The sequence below is a fragment of the Scyliorhinus canicula genome, chromosome 16 (assembly GCF_902713615.1).
Source record: "Scyliorhinus canicula chromosome 16, sScyCan1.1, whole genome shotgun sequence".
Taxonomy (NCBI): Eukaryota; Metazoa; Chordata; class Chondrichthyes; order Carcharhiniformes; family Scyliorhinidae; genus Scyliorhinus; species Scyliorhinus canicula.
In genome coordinates this window covers 65,336,880-65,358,404 of record NC_052161.1, presented here as the reverse complement: position 1 = coordinate 65,358,404, position 21,525 = coordinate 65,336,880, and the positions used below count along the sequence as shown (strand labels likewise).

At 43.8% G+C, this 21,525-nt stretch overlaps 1 protein-coding gene across 13 annotated transcripts in view; it reads left to right on the top strand.

Annotated features, from left to right (window-relative positions):
- The window catches only part of pcdh15b (protocadherin-related 15b), a 1,980,039-nt gene that overhangs the window by 1,893,384 nt on the left and 65,130 nt on the right, over positions 1-21,525 (top strand). For 7 of the 13 annotated variants that reach the window (XM_038773417.1, XM_038773418.1, XM_038773419.1 and 4 more), the window contains 5 exons: positions 710-886; positions 2,541-2,759; positions 5,442-5,450; positions 16,407-16,517; positions 19,490-21,156. In XM_038773417.1, coding sequence (XP_038629345.1) covers positions 710-886; positions 2,541-2,759; positions 5,442-5,450; positions 16,407-16,517; positions 19,490-20,888 — 1,915 coding nt within the window. In that variant the 3' untranslated portion in view covers positions 20,889-21,156. Of the gene's footprint in view, positions 1-709; positions 887-2,540; positions 2,760-5,441; positions 5,451-16,406; positions 16,518-19,489; positions 21,157-21,525 lie in introns of those variants that run through there. The other 6 variants (XM_038773429.1, XM_038773427.1, XM_038773426.1 and 3 more) reach the window with 3 other exon arrangements.

Here is a 21,525-nt window from a genome sequence, read left to right as displayed (position 1 = left end):
GAAACATGCTTGGGAACACTTACGATTAAGCTGACCCAATTTACTGGGTAAAGTCGTCCATTCACAGCTATTTCATCTTCATCAATTTACAAATAGACTGAGGCTCCCTTCACAATCAGCTGGGCACCTACTTTAAATTTAAACACTGTGGTCCGATGACGGGATTGGTACCACAATGTGATTTTAATGTGGAGTTCGGACGGTCTGCAGGTCAGTGCAATACCCAAAAGCCAAATTCTGGCAGGAGGCACTGATGGGTCAATTTTCTAAAATTACTATTGCGAGCGTTTCTGTTGTGACACAGGGGGATCAGTATAGTGTTCCACTCCCCGATCCCCAGAATGATGAGGAGTCCTTTGACCTCTCCAATCCCAGTTTTGCCTCTCACTTTTTGCATGCTGCAATCCGGTCCTATGTACAGACAAATCGCTATACGAAGTCACCTACTTTTATTTTATTCAAACTGAGGTGGGTGACAGTGCTGGAATGTTTAAATGTAGCCCAGGCCATTCTTTGTGATTGGTTCCCTTCCGCCTGCACACTTGCTTCCAGGTAGCTTTAATAAGTAGAGAGGCTTTGGTTTCCCGAAACACTGAACTTCCAGTTGCCTTATCTCCAACAGTGAGACATGAACATGAATGTAAAATGTGTACAGGCAAAGCGCTATACAAAGTCACCTACTTTTGTTTTATTCAAATTGTGTTCTTAGAATTTTGGAGCGTTATGTACAAGATCAGATTCCAGGTGCCAAGGTAGTAGTGGAATCTATCGGTCCGCGCAAACATGGAGATGGCTTTCAGGAAGAGGACTATTCCAAGTCAGATCTAATGGTTTATGCCATTGACCCTTTGACAAACAGAGCCATATCAAGGAATGAGCTCTTCAAGTGAGTACAGTGCATTATTAATTCTTTCACAATTTTCCCAGGCTTTCTGTTAGTCTGGAATTACCAAGTGCTACAAATATCTGTCTTTGTCTGAAAGTTAGCACAGTTATTAAAGGTATTTCTTAATGGGGGGACATCTGTATTAAACAGAAAATTTAGATCAAACTCACTGCTGCTGATTATTAATGTATGATTTTCTAATACATCTATCTGATGTGCTTTGTTAATTATTGTAATGGGGATGTTATCCCGTTTACTGAGTAGCTGAATGTCATTTGAATGTATTGTGTTCATATACTAACATTACAGATTCTGTTATTCTTAAAGCAGTGCATGGATTATCATTTTGCTATGTCCTTGTCTATTGAAATCTCCAGTCCGGTGTCAGAAGTGGGAAAGACAGCCTGTGATATTTTTCATTCATTTGTCTGTACAATAAGCACTGACGTTTCATGCCAGCATCAAATGTGCCATCTCAGTTTTCAACAAACTTCCTAAATGATGGCCTCTATCCAATCAAATAAGGGACCCCTTTCAAAAATGCACCTCTGAGAGCTGCCTCATTTGTAAACACTTCAGTATACTAGACACCCTTCACTGGATTTTTACAAAACGCGATGATTATCTTTCCCTCGGTCTCTATTTTAATGAGACATGCACAGCAGAATTTTAAATGTACTGCAAATTTTACAATTCGTATAAAAGCACTGTGTCACATAAAGATGTTCTGGGAAGCTGCTCAATCGTCGACGTTCAAGCATTAGCGATGTTTATTCCTATATGCTCATTAATGAGAGCTGTGCAGGATGCTCTTTGCAATTGTTTAGGAACAGTGATGACAGAGATGCTCATTAAAACTAATACAAAAGCAAAAAAAAAGTTCAAAGCAGCAATTTTCCGATTTCTGCAACCATTTCCCTGCCACACGAGAGGCCCAGAAATGAGCACTGCTGAAATCAAGTGCTGATTGGCCAGAATGCCACACGTAAAGCTATAATTAAAAAAATCCCCGTAGAGTAATTAACCTTGTGAAAGAAGAACAGAATTAGCATTTTTGCTTATTTCTGTTGTAATGAGATTAACACTTGAGAAGCTGCAAAATAACCCCTTCCTCCATCAACCCACCCCTCCACATAAACAGTCCCACAGAGACTGTTTGATGTCACACCCATAAATCGCCTCAGACATCTTACCATGTTAAAGGCGTTTCATACATACAAGTGATTCTTTATACCGCAGGTCTCTCCGTTTCTGCTTCCCCTTTAAAATTGTACCATTTCTTTATATTACTTTTCCTAATTCTTTCTACCAGAATGTATCACTTTACACTACTCTCGTATTAAATTTTATCTGCCTCGTGAGTCCTCATTTCACCACTCCTTAGTAACAATTCACTAATATTTTTCATTTGTGTTTGGGATTTTGATGTGGATGTCGCTGCCATGACCAGCATACATCGCACATCCCTAATTGCTTTTCCGAAGTTGGAATAGTATAGTGTGGTGGTGTCAATGTCCCTTAGATTCCAGCAAGTAGCAGGGGGACTATGCAAGATGATTTTATTAAGCCAAGTTAACACCAATATCAATTGCATTTTTAAAAAAATAAGCACCTTACTCGCTCGATAATACATTCATGTTTGTGATTGATGAAGATTCCTAGACGGCAAACTTCTAGATATAAACAAAGACTTTCAGCCGTATTTAGGACAAGGAGGTCGTATTCTGGAAATTCGTACTCCGGATGTGGTGGCAAATGTACAGAAACAGGCACAAGCTGTGGGCTACACGGAAGGTGCTCTGCTGGCACTGGCTATCATTATCATCCTCTGCTGTTTACCTGCTATTCTGATTGTTATGGTTACCTACAAACAGTGAGTACACACCTGATGCATTTTTATGTGGTAACTAACACTTGTGATTTAATTCATTATTCCATGAATTGAAGTATTTTTCCATCTTGTCTCCTTTAATCAGTGTTAGCTGGCCCAGTGATAAGAGTACATTTGACTTGCTGTGTGCAGTTGAACAGAATTCAATTCCCTTCAAATTGGTTCACAGTTTCTCCACAGCCATCTGGATGGTAAATCATTTAGCAAAACTCGCCCACAGTAAGGGGAATTTAAGAGTTTAGCTCCTTGCAGCTAGTACAGTGCTGGCATTGATGGAGCAACGGGCTGAATTTTTATCACAGGGAGGGAACCCTGATGTTGGCTGCATTTTCCGGTCACCATCCTGTAACACATCAGCAGCTGCGGCCCGACAGGATTTTTTGAGTGCAGGCCAGTCAGTGGCCTGGGTGCATGCTCACCATCCAATTAAAGACAAAGATTGTGCTCTTGAGGCTGCGCGACCAAACAGGAGGATCTCCTGGACTGACACATCAGACAGCCCTGTTGTAGGGGTGGGAGCTGCCAATGTAGGTCGGAAAAAGAGAGGGAGCCTCAATATGGAGGGGCCTTCTGAAGACTTCTTACAAATTTACAAAGGGGCCACAGCTGCCAGCCCAAGATTCCCCCTTCACAGGGTGGCTTGTGGTTAGAGGTGTGGCCATTTGCACTTACAGTCATGTGGTGAGAGGTGGTAGATGGAGCACAGGCCTCCTAGTCTGCCAGGAGGGGTGTCTATACATTGACAGGGATTCAGCCTCAACTGGGGGCAGGGATTCAGCCTCAACTGGGGGACTGATTGTTGACTGAAAAAATGGCCCAGAAGTAGGAACATGCCAGCAGCAACTGCAAGCCCATCCACCTTGAATACTATCTCTGCATAAGGTGGCTGGTTGTCCAGTTTTTAGCTGGTTTGACTACTGTAGTATTGGATGGCATCTATGCCTGGTATTTTATGTCTTTAACCTCTTGCGCAGAGAGGCATTGGAAGGGGCCACTGCTTGCTCCTTTCCCTATCTACTGCAGCCTCAAACTGATTGGGACGCAGAAAAGAGAAGCTGTCTTTCATATTTATTTTCCACTCCCTCCCTCTCACCATGTCTTGCAGTTACTTGCAATTAGATTCTTTCCGCTTCCCATTGCGTCCTTCCATCTCGAACCATGATGGATCTATATGGGTGACGATATCACCTCCACATTTAATGACCTCATTCACCCCCCTGCCCCCACCTCCCATAACCCATGACCCCGCCCCCCCCCCCCCCCCCCCCCCCCCCCCCCACCCCCCACCCTCGCCGCAGCAGTGGTGAGTATTCTTGGGTTCCAGCAGTGGCTATCCTACATCTATGACTATTTAAATATTACACCCACTGTCGGTGTTACAAGAAGCCTAGGCATAGCTACCAGATGGGGCAATACATCCCATTTTTTAAATTCACTTTCAGATATGGGCATTTCTGACAAGGGAAGTATTTATTGCCCATTTCTAGCTGCTTTTGAGAAGGTGGTGCAAACCAGTCTGAACTGCAGCCTGTATGGTGAAACTGCTCCCTGGTGCCTTTAGGTAGGGAGTTCCCAGCAAAAGTGATGGAACTGCAATATACGTCCAAGTGACTTGGAGAGGAAACTGGAGCTAATGATATTTCCGTGCACCAGCTTCACTTGTCCTTCCATGTATGCTGGTGGTCAAGGGTTTGCAAGGTACTGATAGTTTAGTAAAGAATATAAATTTTTTTGCAAGAATGTAGATGGTATGCGTCCATCTATTCTCAGTCCCAGATGATCAGACTTGAGTCATATTTCCCTGCAGCTAAAGAGACAGTTAGCCTACTCTCACATAGATGCAAATCCTCAACAGACCTTCGGAGGCATGCAACAATGACCGAACAATGATGCTGCATGCTGACTTTGAATTGGCAACACGTTGGAGCAGATGGCTTCAAATCTGTGTGCCTCTGTTCTTCAGCATCGTATATTCCAACAAACTTCCCCTGACTATGCTTTAACCTGTATCCTGGTCTTTTGAATTTGCACATTATTATTCCTCTTTAAAATTTTCTAGCTCATCACAAATTATGCCACTCACTGCACAATAAATTATCCCAGACTTTCTCACCAGCATCAGAGCATCACATTTCTGTATTTATTTCAATTCATTTTATTTATAAAGCAATTTGCAGATAGCAACATAGTATTTGTTTTCTCATTTGATGTATGCCAGTGCTGTGTTGTCTGACAATTGAATTTGCATGTCATGAGCACAATTGGTTGACTCCCGACTTGAAATAATTTGTCGAGGGTCAGATGTTCTAATACTGTGTTGAAGGATGAAACTGAAAAGTTGTTTTATTTTCTTGTTCCAGATGTTTTTTTTGGCTCTGTATCACTATTGGAAGTGATTAAAATGGTCCCTTACATGTGAGGGCTGAAATTCTGAGACTGCTCAAATCCTCATTATTGATGAGTGCAGATTATATAACCAGGAGATCAATGTTCCATCACTATCTTCAATCCACACGTGTGCTTATGGCAGAAGCTCATAATTTGAGCCCCACAGTGTGGTCATTGATAATATATGCACAACCTGAAAGTAGTTTCAACCAAATGTAGAAGAAATTGTTTAACAATATTTTTTTCTTGTTCCTTCTCATTATTGCATTATATCAGATTTAAGGAGTAAGTACACAACTTTTATTTCAATATGGTTTACTAGTTGTTGTAGTTGTCAATGCATGTTCTGATTGTATGTTATGCTTGTGACTTAGTTAATGATCAATTTAACAAGTAATCTAGTTATTCTACAATGCAACATCACATGCGGAGAACACATGATTACACATCTGATTATATTTTCATCTAATGTTTCATAAACCAGCAATTTTAGAGTTCACATTAAATTTCATGAACAGTTAAATAACCTAGGTTGATAAGGAATAAATTATGTTGTAAATCAAGGAAAATAACGAAGATTTATTTTTTAGCGTTGCACGAAAAGAGCTATTTCATTTCTGGTTTGCTAATGTGGTTGGTTTATAGCCAATAGGATATGATTAACCACATTCATTGTGCAGATGATATGCATTTGAATCTCACGTTCAATGAGATAGTGCCAGTAAAAGACATCCATCACAAAATGACCCAAGAAATAGCCACATTATGGCATTCCTTAAACAACAAAAACGCACCGGTTGCAAAGCAGCTTTGGTTGTTGCGTATTTAAAATTACTTGTAAATGGCAAAAAGTGCATAACTTCATGAAGAATATGTGCTTTAATTAGATTCAATGATTGGGTGGTTGGGCCATTGGGGTATTTTATTTTGCAATACTAGTTAGGCTGGTGGTTTTCTAGCCTGTCCAACTTCTGTCTCCATTCAAGTCAACTGCTGGCATGCTACTCACTCAGTTTCAGGCGGAAGGCAGCAGTTAACTGGATGGAGATGGGGGGCATAGATAGAATCTACAGTGAAGAAGGAGGCCATTCAGCCTATCAAGCCTGCATCAGCCTTTGGAAAGAGCACCCTCCACCCTATCCCCGTAACCCAGGAACCCCACCCAACCTTCTTGGACACTAAGTGCAGTTTAGCATGGCCAATCCACCTAACCTGCACATCTTTGGACTGTGGGAGGAAATTGGAGGAAACCCACGCAGACACAGGGAGATTGTGCAGACTCCACACAGACAGTGCCCCAAGCAGGGAATCAAACCTGGGGCCCTGGAGTTGTGAAGCAACTGTGTTAACCACTGTCCTACCACGCTGTCCATGGTGTGAAGGGTTGGGAGTTAGGGAGATGGAGTTGGCGAGAATCAAAGATTGGTGATGCAATGGCATGCTTTCCTCATTTACTTTGAACCAATAATCTGGATTTACTGTATCTGGGTAGAAATGCTAATCAGCTATCCTTGACAACCCAACTCTTCTTTCATCTTGGAAATAAATGGACAATTTAAGGCACAGTCTGGCATTCCCAACATTTTCTTCAATATTCTCAGTAGAATAATTTCACTTAACTGCTTAATCCCTAATAAAAGCAAACATTGGAATTCATCGTTCCACTTCAAAGAGTCTATTACCATTTGGAACTGTCAATAAAACTGTGAAAAAGAAGGCACTCCACTGTAATAATGGAGGTTCTGAAATCAGTCATGCCGCACAAACCCAGTAGTGATAGATCTCAGGCTTATGTCAATAGATAGAGTGAAATAGCAAGCAATGTTGTTTTAACACTCCAGTCAGTTTCTTCAAAGATTTAGAGGGCAGGAATTTTAATTGCTCGACAGCTCAACAGTTGCTTTTGACATTTTTTACAGAACCTCTTGACAGTTCCAATGTGTTTATGCTCTTTTTCTGCCCATTCATGCCCACTTTTACCAATCTCAAAGAGCATCTTACCTTTCCGAAGGTGTCCTGGGACCATATATAAAGGGGTACATGGGGCGGGATTCTCCGCCGGTGGGATTCTACGTTTTGCCGGTGCCCAGGGGTTTCCCAACGGCGTGGGGCTGCTCCACAATGGGAAACCCCATTGACCGGCCGGCATAACGGAGAATCCCGCCGGTGGGCCGGGGCAGAAATGTGGTGCTGCGGGGCAGAGAATCCAGCCCCCTATCTTTCCAATAGTGTAATGACCACTTCCGTAACAGCCATCCCGAACAGGCGCCGGAATGTGGCGACTAGGGGATTTTCACAGTAACTTCATTTGAAGCCTACTCGTGACAATAAGCGATTTTCATTTCATTTCAATGGACCCCACAAAACTTAAATCTGCTCCCACCAGGTCGAATCTGCACACGTCGTGCTTCCCACTCCTGGATAATGAAAATAAGATACGATTGGAGGCAGCTGCTGTTTCATCAGCTTTCTCTATGAAATGTGCCTGTGCAAATCCAGCCCCAGCCCCATTCCTGCCCATGCAAAAAAGGAGACACCGTGTTTGTGATTGGGACTTCCAGATTTTAGCCACTATTGCCATTTTCACAAGAATGAAAAGGCTTCTTGTTATTGTGAAAATTCAGAGCATCAGAGTAGGCCTATTATGTCAGATGTTCAAGAGCTTTGTGAAGAGGATAGGCTTTAATAATGACCTTAAAGCATGAAAGCGAGATGTGGAGAGGTTAGGTCCTAGGCAACTAAAGGTGCTGCCACCAGTGGTGAAGCAATTACGATCAGTGATTTTCAAGAGGCTAGAATTAAATGAGCACTGTGGGGCTTGAGAAGATTACAGTGAAAGGGAGAGCTGGGTACATGGTAGAATTTGAAACAAGGCTGAGAGTTTTAAAAGCTTGACATTGCTTGACCGGGAGCCAATGTAGGTCAGGGGTCGACAGGATTTTGTACGAGTTAAAATATGCTTTGGATGATCTTAAATTTACTGAGGATAGAATATTGAAAACTAGCCAGGAATGGTTACAAAGCAATAAAGGCACTAATGAGCATTTGATCAGCTGATGAGCTGAAACAGGGCAAAGTTGGGTAATGTTACTGAGCTGGAAATATCCTCAGTGGTGGCACAGGTATATGGTTGGAGGCTCACCTTGGGGTCAAACGTGACACTAAGTTGTGAAAAGACTAGTTTATTCCAGAAAGAAACTTGGAGCAGGAGTGGAACCAATGGCTCCAGTCTTACCAATATTTAATTTTCATCCAATATTGGATGTCGGAATAACAGTCTCATATTTTAGTAACAGTTGAATGGAGAGAGGTCATGATGGGGGTAGATTTGGTTTTGTTGCGGTACATGTGAAAACTAACATTTGTTTTTGGATGTTGTTGCTGCGGGAGGGACAGCATATAGATGAGAAATAGTAAGGGGACAAGGATAGATCCTTGGAGGACACCAGACATAACAGTGTAGGAATAGGAAGGGAAGTCATTGTATGCAATCCTCTGGCTACAGTTGGTTAGAATGGAACTAGGTAAAAGCAATCCCACCGAGCTGGAATATAGTGGAGAGGGGTAGTGCGGTCAAGGTTGAAGAAAAACGAAGAAGAAAGAGGAGGGATATTTTACCTTTTGTCACAGTCACATAAAAAGTGATTTTGATGAGATCAGTTTCAATACTGTGGCTTGAGAAGAAAAATGAATGGAAGCATTCAAAAATAGAATTCTGGCAAAGTTGGGCATGAATTTGAGAGATAACGGGCAAAATTCTCCCAAAGGGAGACAAAGTGCCGACGCCGGAGTGAAAACCGGAGTGTTTCACTCTGGCATCGGAGGCCGCTCCTCGCCCCCTATTCCCCCCCCTCCCCACGCCCCCAGGGGGCTAGGAGCGACGGCGCATCAATCTCGTGCGCCGGGCCTTGACGCTTGCGTCAAAGCGGCGCCTCCTGAATGACGCGGCCCGCGGCGCCTGAGTGACATCACCCGCGCATGCGCGGTTGCCGTCCTCCCCTCCGCTGCCCCGCAAGACATGGCGGATTGATCTTGTGGGGTGGCGGAGGGAAAAGAGTGCGTCTTTCAGAGACGCCAGCCCGACGATCGGTGGGCACCGATCGCGGGCCAGACCCCTCCTGAGCACCCCCCTGGTGCTCGATCCTCCCTCCGCTCCCTACAGGCCCCACATGCAGCGGTCGCGCGCTGTTCACGCCGGCAGCAACCAGGTGTGGTTGGCGTCGGCATGAACCGGTCGGATTGGGCAGGCCGCTCGGCCCATCCGGGCCAGAGAATCGCTGCTCGACCGGAGCGGCGATTCTCCGAGCGGCCTGTCGGAAAACACGACATGCCGTTTTGGGGGGGTGGGAGAATCGCGTGCGGGTGCCAGGGTGGCGTGGCGTGATTCACCCGGCACTCCCGCGATTCTCCCACCCGGCGTGGGGGTCGGAGAATCGCGCCCAATAATCTTGATGGTCACAAATAGGTTTACATTAATACTGCAATGAAGTTACTGTGAAAATCCCCTTGTCGCCACATTCTGGCCCCTGTTCGGGTACAGAGAGGAAGAATTCAGAATGTCCAAATTATCTAACAGCACGTCTTTCGGGACTTGTGGGAAGAAACCGGAGCACCTGGAGGAAACTCACGCAGACACGGGCAGAACATGTAGACTCCACACAGACAGTGGCCCAAGCTGGAAATCGAACCTGGGATCCTGGCGCTGTGAATCAACGTGCCAACCACTGTACTACCGTGCCGCCCTAAACAGGCTCACGGATATTGGAGAGGAAAGGTGGTTTGCGATAAGACCATAAAATATAGGAGCAGAATTAGGCCACGCGGCCCATCGAGTCTGCTCTGCCATTCAACCTTGGCTGATATTTTTCTCATCTTCATTCTCCTGCCTTCTCCCCATAACCCCGATCCCCTTATTAATCAAGAATCTATCTATCTCTGCCTCAAAGTCACTCAGTGATTTGGCATCCACAGCCTTCTGCGACAAAGAGTTCCACAGATTCACCTCTGGCTGAAGAAATTCCTCCTCATCTCAGTTTTAAAGGATTGTCTGAGGCTGTGCCTTTAGTCTGAGATTGTATCCTCTGCTTCTAGTTTTTCCTACAAGTGGATACATCCTCTCCACATCCACTCCATCCAGGCTTCGCAGTATCCTGTAAGTTTCATAAGATCTTCCCTCATCCTTCTAAATTCCAATAGATACAGACACAGATCATTCAACCATTCCTCATACGACAAGCTCTTCATTCCAGGGATCATTCTTGTGAACCTCCTCTGGACCCTTTCCAAGGCTAGCATATCACTCCTTAGATACGGGGCCCAAAACTGCTCACAATACTCCAAATGGGATCTGACCAGAGCCTTATATAGCCTCAGAAGTACATTCCTGGTCTTGTATTCTAGCCCTCTCAACATGAATGGTGGCATTGCATTTGTCTTCCTAACTGCCGACTGAACCTGCACGTTAACATTAAGAGAATCGTGAACAAGGACTCCTAAGTCCCTTTGTGCTTCTGATTTCCTCAGCATCTCCCCATTTCAAAAATAGTCTATGCCTCCATTTCTCCTTCCAAAGTGCCGAACCTCACACTTTTCAATATTGCATTCCATCTGCCACATTTTTGCCCACTCTCCTGGCCTGTCCCAGTCCTTCTGCAGCCCGCCTGCTTCCTCAATACTTCCTGTTCGTGTACAGATCTTTGTATCATCTGCAAACTTAGCAACAGTGCCTTCAGTTCCTCCTTCCAGATCATTAATGTATATTGTGAAACGTTGTGGTCCCAGCACCGACCTCTGAGGCACACCACAATCACCAGCTGCCATCCTGAAAAAGACCCGTTTATCCCCACTCTCTATCTTCTGCCAGTCAGCCAATCCCCTATCCATGCCAGGATCTTACCCTGAACACCATGGGCTCTTAACTTATTCAACAGTCTCCTATGAGGCACCTTGTCAAAGGCCATCTAAAAATCTAAATATATCACGTCCACTGGTTCTTGTTTGTCTAACTTCCTTGTAACTTCCTCAAAGAATTCTAACAGATTTGTCAGACATGACCTCCCCTTGATGAAGCCGTGCTGACAGTTGTTGGCAACGTGTTGTAGCTTTCTTGAGGAGAGGGGTAATGTCAACACACTTAAAAGAGAGAGGGACAACACCTGAAGAGAGACCCATTAATATCAGCCAACATGGGTGTAATAAGGACATGGGAGTCCACACCAAGTAAAATAAAGAACTTAGAGATTTATTTACAATAAAGATATATACACTACCCGGTAGATAGATCCCTACCAGGTTCCTTTCCTGGTCGGTGACTTACTGACCGGCCATTTATACAATGGATAATATAGTTTCTCCGCCCCTCAGTGGGGGAGCTCGTACTCCACGAGAGCCATGGGTAAGTTAATCATCCCCACCCCATTAGTCCCATGGGGATATTGCAATGGAGATGAGAAAGGATAGTTAGGTATTCTGTAATTCAGTGGGAATAGGGTTGACGGTGCACAAGGTGGGTGTCATGGCAAAGATGAGCTTGAAGAGGGGAGATGGGAGAAAAATTAGAGAAAGATGTGACTGCAGCACTAGGGCACGGACAGAACTTTAACTAATGGCCGATATTCTCTGGTCATCAGGATTCACTTTTCCCGCTGGCAGTGCACCTCTGCAAGTGGGTTTTGTGGCGGCATGGGGTGGTTTCAATGGGAAATCCCATTGACAAGCAGCGGGAAGATAGAAACCCACCGCCAGCAAAACGACGCCCAACCGAGAAACACGGAGTTGGGAGATCTGAGAATCCTGTCCAGATAATGTTTGGCAAATCAAAGGGAGGGGCATGGCAGAGGCAGCTGATTGGATGGACTCGATCTTAGTGACAGCGTCCATGAGCTCCTCACACCTATTGTAGGAGATGAGGCTGGAGGAGAAAGGAAGAGCGGTTTAAGAAAGTTTGTGTTAAAGAAAAGAAGCCAGCCATTATCTTTGCATTTTAGGGGCATAATTCCCCAGCCCTTCCTGCTGGTGGTATCTTCAAATCCCACTGAAGTCAAAGGGGAAACCCGTGCCAGGACCAGAAAGTCTTGGTGTAGGATGATCCCGGAATAATGAACACTTTTGGAAGAAGTGATTAGGACCTGATAGTGGTTTATGTAGTCCAGCCAGATACGGTGGTGAATGGTTAAACCAGCTGTCCATCCTATCTATTCAAATCTGTGACCCTTGGACGTAAGGGAACTGATATATGGACCATACCAGCGATACTGCCAGGGTGAAGGGGAGTAATGATTTTACTGGGGACTAGGACATCAGAGCTGGAGGTGTGGGTATGGTTAAGCAAATCAGTATTTACAGACATTTGTGCCATGGAGAGCCAAAGGCAAGACTAGATTTTGAAAGTGTTGATGTATGTGAATTGTGGATTTTATTTTCCAGATGGGATCTTCCAGAAAAAGGTGGGGTTGGAGCATGTAAGGGTGATGCGGGTGGTGAGTGATAAAAGGAAGTGATCAGAGAAGGACTTACCTGTAGTTAATGCAAAGGACTATCGTTACCATGTGAGATGGCAAAATCAAGGAGGTGGCTATTTGGATTAGGGAGAGAATAGGACAATGAATTCAGAGGAACGAGAGCATGATGAACTGAGATGGAAGTTGAAATCACCAAGGATGAGAAATATTGCAGAGGTTGAGGGAGGAAAACTGTGAAAGTAGCTCAATAAGACATTTTTATCATACTTGGGTAGGTGGTAGAGAATGAGGATTTTAAATGAGATGTGAAAGAGATGATACAAAGTAAACTGCTCAAAGGAGGAAACAGTGCTAGAGGAGTTTCTGCCCCTCAAATTTCAGCCTCTCCACCTCATTTTCCTTCTTTAAGACGCTCCCTAAAACCTACCTCTTCAACTGAGTTTTTGGTCATCTGACCTAATAGCTCCTTATATGTCTTGGCATCATACGTTGTTTTCCAATACTCCTGTGAAGTACTTTGGAATGTTTCATTACGTTAAAGGTACGATATACCACCACAGAGCTACCGGGACAAGTGGTAGGCATGAGGGTAAATTTCATGAAGGAGAAAGGCATCATCACTCCTTTGCCAGATTTCTGTCAAGGCCATGTTGTTGATGCAATCACCCTCAATAAATTGGTGGATATCAAGAGCCTTGTTCATGCATTCGACATAGAGCAATGGTGACAGCTGATCTGCTGACAGAGTTCAGAGAGTCAGCAGTATCCCTGATTTATCAGAAACAATTTAGATGTATAAGATTAATTTTGAGTTTCAAAAAATAGTTGAATTGCTATAAAATGTATATATTTATTTCTGCATTTATGTGTGTCCTTTTTAAATTTATGATGTACATCTTAATGAACTGAAAAATAACCAGCACTTCTTTAAACCTTGGTCAATAATCAAAGCTATCTTCTGTGCATTATTTTTTTAAAATATTTTTATTCTCTTCCTTTTTCACATTGTCATCCAAATTTACACTCACCAACAAACAATCAACGGTAAGAAATACAATTTCAATCCCCTGGCCAACAATTCCTCCCTCAACATTTTAAATGCAAACATCAAAGAAAAGGATTCACGAATCCACCCACACATAGTCACCAACAATATATACAGTCCAATCCCCTCTCCACCCCAACCACCCCCCACTAATGTTCGATGTCATCCCATTCTTGAAAGTGCATAATAAACAAAGTCCATGAATTATAGTCCTTGACTCAAACTTCACCTTCTCCAGTATTGAAAACTCCAACAGATCCCCCCCCGCCATGCCAGGGCACAGGTTGGAGAAACTAACATCCACCCCAACAGGATCCGCCTTTGGACGATCAGCGAGACGAAGGCTAAAACATCAGCCTCCACACCCGCTTCCAACCCCGGCTGATCTGATACCCCGAATATGGCCTCCAAAGGACGTGGCTCAAGCCTCAGATGTACCACTTCCGAAATTACCATCAACATCTCCCTCCAATACCCCTCCAGCTTTGGACGGGACCAAAACATATGAACGTGGTTTGCGCTCCCCCCACCCCCTTTCCCCCCCGCAACATTCACAAACATCCTCTGCCCCCTCAAAGAGTTGGCTCATCCTCACCATTGTGAGGTGCGCCCTATACACCACCTTTAACTGTATCAGTCCCAGCCTCGCCACGAAGTTGAGGCATTTATCCTCAGGAGCAACTCACGTCACAACCCCTCCTCCATTCTTTCTCCCAACGCTTCCTCCCACTTTGCCTTAACCCCCTCAGCAGTGCCTTCTCTTCTCCCAGAATCGCCCCATAAACCGCCGACACCACCCTCTTCTCCATTCCCCCTGTCATCAGCACCTCCTCCAATAGTGTGGAGGGCGGCGCCACCAGAAAGCTCTGTATCTCCTTCTTAGTGAAGTCTTGTCCCTGCATATACTTAAATATTTTCCCCTGCCCCAACCCATATTTCACTCCCAGCTCCTTCAGTCCCGCAAACCGGCCCCCTAGAAACAAATCCTTTAATGCCCTGAGTCCCTTCTCCCATCTCTGAAAACCCCCATCCCACTTGCCTGGCTCAAATCTGTGATTTCCCCAAATTGGCATTTCCCTTGACCCCCGCCCCCAGACTAATGTGCTGGCGCACCTGCCTCCAGATTTTCAATGTAGCTACTGTGACCAGACTCCCTGAGTATTTCCTCGGGCCATCAGGAGTGTCGCTGTTGCCAACGCCCTCAGCCCTGACCCCCGACACAGACCTTCCTCCATTCTAACTCACTGGGAGTCCCCCCCCTCTAACCCAACTCCTCACCTTCTCCACATTCGCCACCCAGTAATAATCTCATAAATTCGGAAGACCCAACCCCCTGACTGCTGTCCTCTCTGCAACAGCACCTTCCTAATCCTAGCCACCTTACCTTCCCCCTTATATAAATGAAGTAATCATCTTTTTGACCAGCCTTTAGAAATGCCTTTGGTAGGAAGATCGGCAGGCACTGAAAAGTAAACAAGAATCGCAGCAACATACTCATTTTAATTGCCTGCACCCGACCTGCCAGCGACAGAGGAAGACCATCCCAGCTTGTCAGATCCGCTTTCACCCTCCCCGCCAGAATAGTAATGTTATACCTAAGGAGCCCCCACCCCCAATCCCATGCCATCTGCACCCCCAGATATCTAAAGTGAGTCCCCACCCTACGGAATGGTAGCGCCTGCCCCCACCCCTGGCCGAGACACCACAAAATATTCACTTTTGTCTAAATATAGTTTATATCCCGAAAAAGACCCAAACCTCAAAGCAGCTCCAGTATGTCCCACAACGACACACTTGGTTCCGATACATATAACAGCAAGTCATCCACATACCCTATGCTCTACGCCCCCCCCCCCCCCCCCCCCCGTACTATCCCTTTCCACACATCCGAACTCCTCGACGCAATGGCTAATGGCTTAATCGCGTGCGCGAATAACAGGGAGGAGATAGGACAACCCTGCCTGGTCCCACGGCGTAGAACAAAATAACCCAAATTCATGTTTTTCATGCGGACACTCGCCCTCGGCTCCCTGTACAGCAGCTTTACCCAATCTACAAATTATGGCCCAATCCCAAACCGCTCCAGAACCACCATCAAATACCCCCACTCTACTCGGTCAAACACCTTCTCGACATCCAATGTCACAACCATCTCTGGCTCCCTCCCCTCCACCGGTGCCATAACCACATTCAATACCCTCCTAATGTTTGAAAAGAGCTGCCTCCCCTTCACAAACCCCACCTGATCTTCTCCTATCACCTTCGTATGGCACTTCTCCAACCTATCCCCAATACCTTCGCCAACACCTTTGCGTCATATTCAAAAGTGAAATGGGCCTATATGACCCACATTCTGTCGGATCCTTATCCTTCTTGAGAAACAGGGAGATCGATGCCTGCCCCAAAGTCTATGGCAACATCCCTTTCCCTATCGCCTCCTCAAACTTCCCCACCATCAGCGGCGCCAACTTATCTTTAAATTTCTTGTAATACTCCACCGGAACCCATCTGGATCTTCCGTGCATTATGATGAGCAAAATTTACAGGAACAAAAAAGTGAGCTACTTGGAAGATGACTCAATATATGGGAAAACTGGGTTGTTTCGAGAGGTGCAGTGAAAAAGAAGACATTTTTTCTTTCAATAACCCAAAAAACATTATCCTTTGAATGAATTTGACATAGGAGGGCACAGTGTTGATAAAATGGTTCTGATGGTCTATTTTGTGTTTGAATAGGCGACAGGCAGAGTGCGCGAAGACTGCAAGGATCCAGATGGCTTTGCCGACAGGGAAATCAACTGGCGGCCCAGCAACTAACCTGTATGAAGAACTGGGTGACAACACCATGTAAGTCTTCAGAGAATAGAGATCTTTTAAAAAAATTAACCGTGCACTCAACCTAATTGTGTTTAATGTCGAGGTAAAATATTTTTAATGTACCAAAGGCCATTTCAATTCTTTACCTTTCTAAAGGATTGTTTCTAACTTCCAAAGTCTCTGTCACAGAGAAATTATCTAAAATCAGGTCTACATTAAGCCATCAGGAACCTTTAGTTTCATCGAGGATATTTTTTTTTTGTTGGAGAAATAATGAGCATAAATGATACAAGATTACACTGGCTGCTTTTTCAAAAATACATTTGCAGTGTGATTGCGGACACACACATGGCATTGATTCCCTCTGGGAAGTGTCTGCTGCAGTTAGATACATTGGACAAATGCCATAATCAAAAATAGAAAATCAAGGAGTTCAGCCTTGTACATCTAGCTCACAGTATGACTCAGTGTGGTAGCTTAGACCTCTCAGTCGGCAGTATAAGTCGTAGGAACTGATCACGAAGGCTAGGTTCAGGGAGAAACAATCTGAACAAGGCAAACAGACCAAATGAAGTCTGCCTGTTGCTTGTATTTCAATATTCAGCTCTACTCTCCTCGCTGCAGGAGTGAATTGATGACATGATCATGCCCCTTCTCCACTTTTGTGCTGTCAATGTAAAGTAAATATTCCTGTTGAATATTTGTTTTAATATAGAATTGTGCACAAAAATGGTTTTATTTTGTCCGCACCAATAGGTTCAACTGTTTCTTTTGTTTGTAGTATTTAATGTTTTTGTTCGTGTTGCAAATGAACATCGTGGGCTGGGTTCTTTGGTCCCCCAGCCGTGTGTTTCTTGGCAGCGTGCCGTTTGCTGGCAGCGGGATTCTCTACTTCCGCTGCTGTCAGTAGCATCTCCCATTGAAGACACCCCACCCTGGGGAAACCCGCTGGCGGGGTTACGCTACCGGCGGGAATGGAGAATCCCAATGGCCAGAGAATTCCAGCCCAGATCTGCATGCCAAATGTGACATGCATTTTGAACCTATTAAATGTGATAAACTTACAGGCTGTGCCAAGATCCTGAATTAGTTCAGCCATAGTTTCAAATTTCATAGAGTCATAGAATCTCTACAGTGCAGAAGGAAGCCATTCAGAGCTGGTTTAGCACACTGGGCTAAATAACTGGCTTTTGAAGCAGACCAAGGCAGGCCAGCAGCACGGTTCAATTCCCGCACCAGCCTCTCCGAACAGGCGCCGGAATGTGGCGACTAGGGGCTTTTCACAGTAACTTAATCTGAAGCCTATTTGTGACAGTAAACAACTTTCATTTTTTTCATTTTTTCATTTCATTGAATCTGCACCGACTCTCTGAAAGAACACCCTATCTAGGACCACTACCTCCCGCTCCCAAAACTCTCTCCCCAACGCCCTGTTATCCCACTAACCGATGGACACCAACAGGCAATTTAACATGGCTAATCCACCTAACCTGCACATCTTTGGGAAGTGGGAAGAAACTGGAGCACCTGGAGGAATCCCATGGAGACACACAGAGAATGTACAAACTCCACACAGACAATCATTCAAGGCCGGAATTGAACTCAAGTCCCTGGCGCTGTGAGGCAGTGCTAGTCACCGTGGCACCTCTTTTGATCCTCTTCCGCACAAACCCACGAAAAAAAAAATTGCTGAGTAGTTTCCCCATCAGCTCGATCACCAATTGGAAGCACACAGTCCGAGCCCCACCCAGCTGAGTCCTAAAACTGTCAGTCTGATTCCAATGTATTCGGACTACACTTTGCATACCAGCTAACTCTGGGCAACCAGCATTAGGAAAATAGTGTCAACCGCACTGTTGATGGGAATGGGGTGATATGTCACAGTCCTCTAGATTTGGGGTACTCCCTCCCCAGTTCAGCTGTATGGGAGACTTCAAATTTCCTACATGTGTACGTCAGTAGAAGGAAAGCAATTACCAACATCCACAGCCTAAGTGTTGTATGAAGATGAGCTTCTTGGGCAAGGTACCAGGTCTGCCATTGCCTGTGGAACTATATAGCACCATGGGCCAGCATTCAATAACAAGAGACTGAGGTAAATAAATTAAACTTGGAAAATTAAAGTCAAAACTTTTCTAGTTTTATTGAACATTTTGGAAAATTCGACCACTACAATTTCATTATAAAGTTTTATGTTGCACCCAATTAATTTAACAATAGATTAAGGATCTTGCATTGAAAAATAACATAAATCAGGATTAAATTGGACTCAAAAATGTAAATAGACATTCATTATAGAATTGCATTTTTTATAAACTGGCGTCTTAATGACAAGACTTGGCAAGTAACCTAATTACAGTGGATCGACCTCTCTGCTGCCTCTTAAAATTTGACTAGTTCTAACAAGAATAGGTTGCTTAACAAAACAAAATGCTGTGTCTTTTTCATTTATTTCCAACATGCATTTGGTTCTGCTTAGCTGTCTTCCATACTCAGGTGTCCATTTCTTACCTATTCACATGCATCCTTTAAACTAACTTTGGATTCAACTTTTAGGCATCAGTAAGTAGTGCAAATCTGTAACACAGCCAAACTAAACCAGAAAAAATATATTCGTCAGTCTCGCAAGTCAGAAAGTTGTAGCTAAGTAGCAGTGGTGATCCTGAATAATTTTAGTTATATGCAATAGTTACAATATTTTAAGTAGCCATTAGGCGATACTCGTAAATAGCTGTATATTATTGTTGTGGTTTTTTTTTTAAGAGTCAAACCTCATTATTACAAACATTCAATTATTATCAAAGTAAATTTTATCAGAAATCCCAAGATTTGAACTTCCATACTGGCTGTAGTAGAGTGCCAGCTGGGAAGTATTTTTTAACAAAACAAAAGGTTGGAGCAATTACATTTGCAATAATGGCGTTCCCTTGCCTAATATCTTAGCTGAGATAACAATGTTCTTACATATTTCCTTACATCTGATTGTCTTCTTTTCTTTCAAGTCTTTCTCTTCTTTACCATTTTCAACAAAGCAGGGGAATAAAGTCTGTTTTTGAAGACGGAGATCGGCAGAGACTTTTGAGCACATTTGCTTCCCGTGCTATTGAGGCTCATAAACAGTCCACTGTCAATGGAACACTGAAAAATAGTCTACCCAAGTCTGAAAGTAATATCACATACTTATCAGATGAGAATCCATTAACTACAAGGAACCCCATATACAATGCCAGTGTATTTATATCTCCTGAAAATTGTGGTCTGTCCCATTTTAAAAAGGGATCAGTTTTAGCCAAGTCTTCACCTATAAGAATAAGTTTGAAAAATGCATTATTTCAGCTTCCAGCTGAGGGTGGTCATCAAGCATGGACATTGCCCTCTCGCATTCATGGACATCAGATGTATAATATCTTGCATAGACCAGTGATTATGAATCCTGTGCAGTGGGAGAGGAAATTGTTTAAAGAAGAAGAAGGGAAAACTGAAAGTCAGTTGAGCAACATGAATCCTATTATTAAAGATGATCATTCTAAACTAACTGTTAAAGAACAAGCAAGGCAGTTTGAACAGCAAGCCTTCCAAGAAATGAAACATGTCAAAATTCAAGATTCACTGATGAGCAGAAAATTTCCCTTTAAAAGCAGAAGTATGGTTGCAATCCCCCCAAAGTCATCAATATCTACATCATCGCATCATCATTCTTCCTCTTCTCTTGCTTCTATTTCTCTGGCTTCGGATTCTGAATTGAATTCACCACCCTCCATTAACTCTAATCATTCTGACATCTCTGAAGAGATTTCTCCTCCAGATTGGAAAGCATCACCTTCTTCTGTAAGGAGAGACAGTGACTGCAGCTTATTTACACAGATATGCATCTCAATGGAGTCAGGTTGTGAACTATTGGAGAACATTCCAGAACCTCCAACTAATTTTCCTCCTCCTGCCGTTCTCCCACTCCCTTCTGTCTTGCCTTATGATTCCCTGTCTACTTCCCACTACCCTGCACCTCCTTCACCACCACCCCTTCCTCCTGTCTCTCCTCGTCACACTTTATGTCTCACCATATCACCTTCGCACTGCTCGCCGCTGCCTGCACCTCTTCCTGATCTTGCTGTTTCATCATCTTCTGTTCCTCAGAATCAAGCTCCACAGAAAAAATTAAAAGGAATACTGAAACGTATCCCGAATCTAGCAGAGATTGAAAGATCTGTTGCCAACATGCAGAGTCAAATAGATAAGAACAGTGCTGTGTATAAACAGATCAGCAAGGTGAAAGCCACAGCTGAGCCACAAGGACAAGGGACTGAATTAGTAACTGGACCAAGTGTGATTGGGCAGAGTAGTTTGCAATGTATTGTGCAAGAGCTTGAAAACCGCTTTCCATCACACTCCAGCTTGTTGTAATGTCTGACTATTTTGTTTCGCTATTTCTTTTAAAATTAAGCTTAAAATTGTGGCTTAGGGAAGTAGGCTGACATTTTACTGACAGCGCATTCGATCACATTTCAGCAGCATCTGCATCATATTAATTAGTTAATAATTAATTGAAAACATGCAACAAAAAGTAAAATCAGACAATGAATGGCACCCATTAATAGATTGGCCAAAGTGTTGCTGTCTTTAAAATATGCATATCATGTGTATTAGTAAGTATTAAATTCAATTTAACTGAGTTGTGGTTTGAATAATTGTCTGTTGCCTGAGCCCTGTAGGACCATTTAATTGATTCATGCCTTTTAAACCATGTTCTAGGTTACGTAGCAGCAATCTCCGGGCCAAGAAATATTTCAGCATCCATCTCCCTTTCACTGTGTGTAACTTTGGGAGGGCAGATAGGAGGGCATTGTGCCAGTTTAACAAATGGGTTTCACCTTATCCAGATGTTTCATTTGAATTCACTTTATGTCTCGCAAGAATTGTTTCCATCCATGAAACAAGATTTGCTTGTTCTTTAATATCTTCATTTACTTATGTTATTTAGATAGTATGGTTGGCAAACTGTGCACAGTGTAAGCCGTGCCAGCCATTCCTAGCTAGTGGT